Below are 4,011 nucleotides of genomic sequence, written 5' to 3'. Positions count from 1 at the left end.
AGCTGCAGGATGGCGAAAGATGGTCGACCCGCCGCCACGCTGGCACTCCCGGGAGGCGGCGCAGACGTGCCAGGGGCAGGCGCCTGCACGTGCGCACCACAAGACACATGGGTGGGTGGGGTAAGATCCCCAGAGAGAGAGAGAGAGAGAACGGCAGGTAGTGTTACGTCGTATGAGAGGGAGAGGGGGGGAGAGAGAGAGAGGCGTGTGTGGTACGCTGGTGGAGGCGCTGAGCATCGCCCAGTGCTGGAGGCACTGCTGGCGGGAGCGGCGGTGGTAGCGGGTGGGCGGAGCAGAGTTGACGATGTCGGCGATGAGGTCCCAGTTGGGGGAGGGGCCGTAGGCCTGCACCGCCCGATCCAGCACGCGCTCCTCTTCCTGTGTCCAGGGCACCGGCAGGGCCAGGGCCGCCCCTCCGGTCGTCGTGCTCGGGTCCGCCTCCTTGTCCGCTCCTCTTTTCGTCGGACCTGGTGGTGGTGCGGTGGTGGTGCGGTGATCACGTGGCCCCGCGCGCGTGCGTGCGTGGGTTAGGTTCTGATCAAGACGTGGTGGTGGCGGCGGCGGCTGCTGGTGGTCAAGGGGCAGACAGGGAGGCGGGCGGGCACGGGGAATACCTTTGGCATGGCGGGGCGTAGCGGGAGACTTGGATGGCTTCTTTTTCTTCTTGGCAGCGGCGGCGGCGGTGGTAAGGGCCTTGTCGCCCTTGGCGTGCTTGAGCTTGGCGGCGGGACCCACGCCCTTGTCCTCCTTGACGGTGCGTCGCTTCTTCTTCGCGGGCTGCTTCTGGCCGCTGCCGCTGGTCTTGTCCGAGGCCGAGGCGATCTCCGCGGACTGTTGGAGAACGGGGGAGGGAGGAGAAGAGGGTCCTGCGCTGCTCCTCCCCGTGGCGGCGGGCTTCCCCTTTCGCTTCTTGGTCGTCGTCGTCGTCGCCGCCGCCGCCGCCTCGGTGTCGGCCTTATTGGGGCGCTTCGTCGGCGCTTCTGTGGGCACCTCCATGTCGGGCAGCTCGGGGAGGAGGGGCTCGGAGGAGGGCGGAGCGTGACGGATCTTCATCATCTTCATCTTCATTATCTTCTTCTTTTGGAGCGTCGGCGTCGTGTGTTTGGCGGGGGTGGAGGCGGCGGAGAGAGGAGGGCGGTCGGCCTTGTGGGGCGCGGGGTGGTGCTTCTGGCGGAAGGGCGTGAGGGTGGTCTGCCTGAGGGAGGAGGAGCTGGCCCCCGACGACGGCGCAGAGGCGGAGGCGGCGGCGGCGGCCTTTTTCGCGGAAGGAGGGCAGGAGAGGGACGGGGGAGAGGCGGGGTCGGGGTGGTGGTCGTGGTGGTCGTGGTCATGGCGGGGGAGGTAGTGGATGCACGAGGGGAGGTCGGGGTACGGGTACAGCTCCGGGAAGAGCTCCCGGTCGTAGGAGGGCACGTAGAGCTGGTCCTCCTCGGGGCACCACGCCCCGTACACGGCCGACCCGCTCAGCGCCGCCTCTCGCCACTCGCTCACGCTGCCCACCACCTGCGTGACCACCACCACCCACCACCACACAATTCATATCCAACGCGCGCCCCGCCGACGAAGAGCACGCCACGCCAGGCCACGCAACCGCGGATGGTCACAGGGAAGTGTGGCGAGGTGAGTAAAGGGGTGGACGCGCCCCCCCCCGGTTGGCTTCAGGCAGAGCAGAATAACAATAACAATAACAATAACAATAATAATAATATGGGGGAGGAGAAGGAGGAGGGATCCCCAGCAGCAGAGTAGAGTAGAGAAGGAAAGGCGCAGTCAGGCAGGCAGGCAGGCAGGCAGGCAGAGAGGCAGAGAGGCGCGCGCGCGCAGATGAGGCAGCAGCAGCAGCAGCATACATAAATGTGGATACCTCATGTGACTACCTCATAAAAAAGCAGCTCCTCGTCCTGGGCGCTGGGGGCCGGGGGCTCTTGGGCCAGAAGGAGCTCTTCCTTCTTGATGCGCTGCAGCACGTCCCGCTCCCACTGCCTCTCCTCCTGCTCCACCTCCTCGTGCATGGCCTCGAGCTCTTGCGCGTCCACCACCGGATTGACCTCGTCCAGGAACTTGAACGCATACCTGCGCAACCCCACCGCCACCACCACCACCAAGCCACCGCCACCACCAAGCCACCAAGCCACCGCCGACCACCATCCAACCCAACCCAACCCACGACCCGCAGGAGCATGAGTCCCAGAGTGAGGCGGCGGCCGGAATACTACCAAGGACCCATCGAGCGCAGCCCACAGGAGGGAGGGAGAGAGAAAGCTCCCCACCAGCCAGCCAGCCAGCCAGCAGCCAGCACGACTACCCGGGGGGGGGGGTGAGAGGGAAGGCACATCGTACCGCTCGATGGGGGACAGCACGGAGAGGAACGTTTCGTTGTCCGCCGCCGCCGCCGCCGCCTTGCCCGCGTGCACGGCAGCTGGTCCTCCCGGCTGCTGCGCCAAGGGTGGGGGGGGGGAATTATAATAACGCTCTGGGAAGGGCCGCATCCTTCCACCTCTGGTGGCGGCGGTGGCGGCGGTGGCGGCGGCGGTGGCGGTGGGTTGGGGGGGGGGGAGGAGGAGGGGTAAGAACCGTCAATGGGTGGTGCGGATCTTCGGTGAACTCTTGCATCTCCTCGGAGAGCTCCTTCTTGAGCTGTTCCATGGCGTGCACGTCGGATTCGTCCTCTACCGATGCGATGGCGCGCTCCCAGTCCTTGGGTGTCCACGACACCGACGAATCCTTGCGCGCTAGAGGCTCCAGACCGCCGTCGCCGCCGCCAGCTCCAGAAGCAGCCCCCTCCCCGTGCTGGCGATTTTGAGAGCACCAGAGCACCAGAGACGAGAGGGTTGGAGCAGAGGATGTGGTGAGTCGGGGGGGGGGGTGACTTGCCCACGGGCGCGACGACCGAACAGATAAAGGCGCCGTAGTAGTGTAGTAGTAGTAGGGGTGGTGGTGGTGGTGGTGGGCATACCTGGAGCAGATCGGAGATGGTGACCTTCTGGAAGAAGTCCGTGGTGAATTGGCCCTCGGTGAGTACGAGCTGCTCGAGGTGCCGCTTTTGGTTGGCCTTGCGGAGGATGTTTTCCTCGATGGTGTGCTGCGTGACTAACCGGTAGATGTGCACCTCTGGCCCCGCCGCGCGCACACGTACCACCACCACCAGCCACCACCAGCCACCACCAGCCACCACCAGCCACCACCACCAGCCACCACCACCACCACCACCACCACCGGTGCCCATGACCACCCCACCCACGCACCCAATCAGTATCCAATACCCAACGATACCCAACGATATCAAATATCAAATATCTTCCGAGCATCCTCGCCCTGGGCCTCGCACTCTCCGACGATTGTCGTTCGCGACTGTACGGGGTGGTGGTGGTGGTGGTGGTGGTGGTGGTGGTGGTGGTGGTGGTGGTGGTGGTGGTGGTGGTGGTGGTGGTGGTAAGGGGTTCGGGCGGTGTACCGCGGGTCTGGCCGATGCGGTGGCAGCGGTCCTGGGCCTGCTGGTCCATGGCCGGGTTCCAGTCGCTGTCGTAGAAAATGACAGTGTCGGCTCCCACCAGGTTCACGCCGAGTCCGCCCGCGCGAGTGGAGAGGATGAAGAGGAAAATGCGCGGATCGGCATTGAAGCGCTCCATGAGATGCTGGCGTTCCTCCACGCGCGTGGCGCCATCCAGCCGCAGGTACGTGTGGCCGTGAATGTTGAGGAACGCCTCGAGCACGTCTAGCATCCTATTGCCCCCCGCCCCCCGCGACGTGTGTGTGTGTTATGTGTTAGCATCACCCGTGGGCCCACGAACCGCCTCGAGCGAACAGAGGCCGAACCCGCCCCGCCCGTGGCGCACCTGGACATCTGCGTGAAAATGAGGCACTTGTGGCCGCCCTGCTTGAGCGTCCGCAGCAGGCGGTCCAGCTCTTGCAGCTTTCCGCAGTCGTATTGCAGCAGACCTGGCGTTGGTGGCGATGGTTGACACAAAAACACACCATCAATCAGAGGAGAGGAGAGGAGAGGGGATATAC

At 65.2% G+C, this 4,011-nt stretch overlaps 1 protein-coding gene across 1 annotated transcript in view; it reads right to left on the bottom strand.

Annotated features, from left to right (window-relative positions):
* The window catches only part of ACA1_259550 (SNF2 family Nterminal domain containing protein), a gene marked incomplete at both ends in the record, with an annotated part of 13,263 nt that overhangs the window by 1,333 nt on the left and 7,919 nt on the right, over positions 1-4,011 (bottom strand). Inside the window, 11 exon segments of the mRNA XM_004333596.1 lie at positions 29-83; positions 217-378; positions 394-467; positions 615-1,503; positions 1,878-2,073; positions 2,341-2,432; positions 2,575-2,790; positions 2,957-3,111; positions 3,455-3,723; positions 3,792-3,836; positions 3,864-3,939. Coding sequence (XP_004333644.1) covers positions 29-83; positions 217-378; positions 394-467; positions 615-1,503; positions 1,878-2,073; positions 2,341-2,432; positions 2,575-2,790; positions 2,957-3,111; positions 3,455-3,723; positions 3,792-3,836; positions 3,864-3,939 — 2,229 coding nt within the window.

This window comes from Acanthamoeba castellanii (genome assembly GCF_000313135.1).
Source record: "Acanthamoeba castellanii str. Neff unplaced genomic scaffold scf7180000084769, whole genome shotgun sequence".
In the NCBI taxonomy this organism is placed as follows: domain Eukaryota; phylum Discosea; order Longamoebia; family Acanthamoebidae; genus Acanthamoeba; species Acanthamoeba castellanii.
This window is presented reverse-complemented; position numbering and strand designations above follow the sequence as displayed.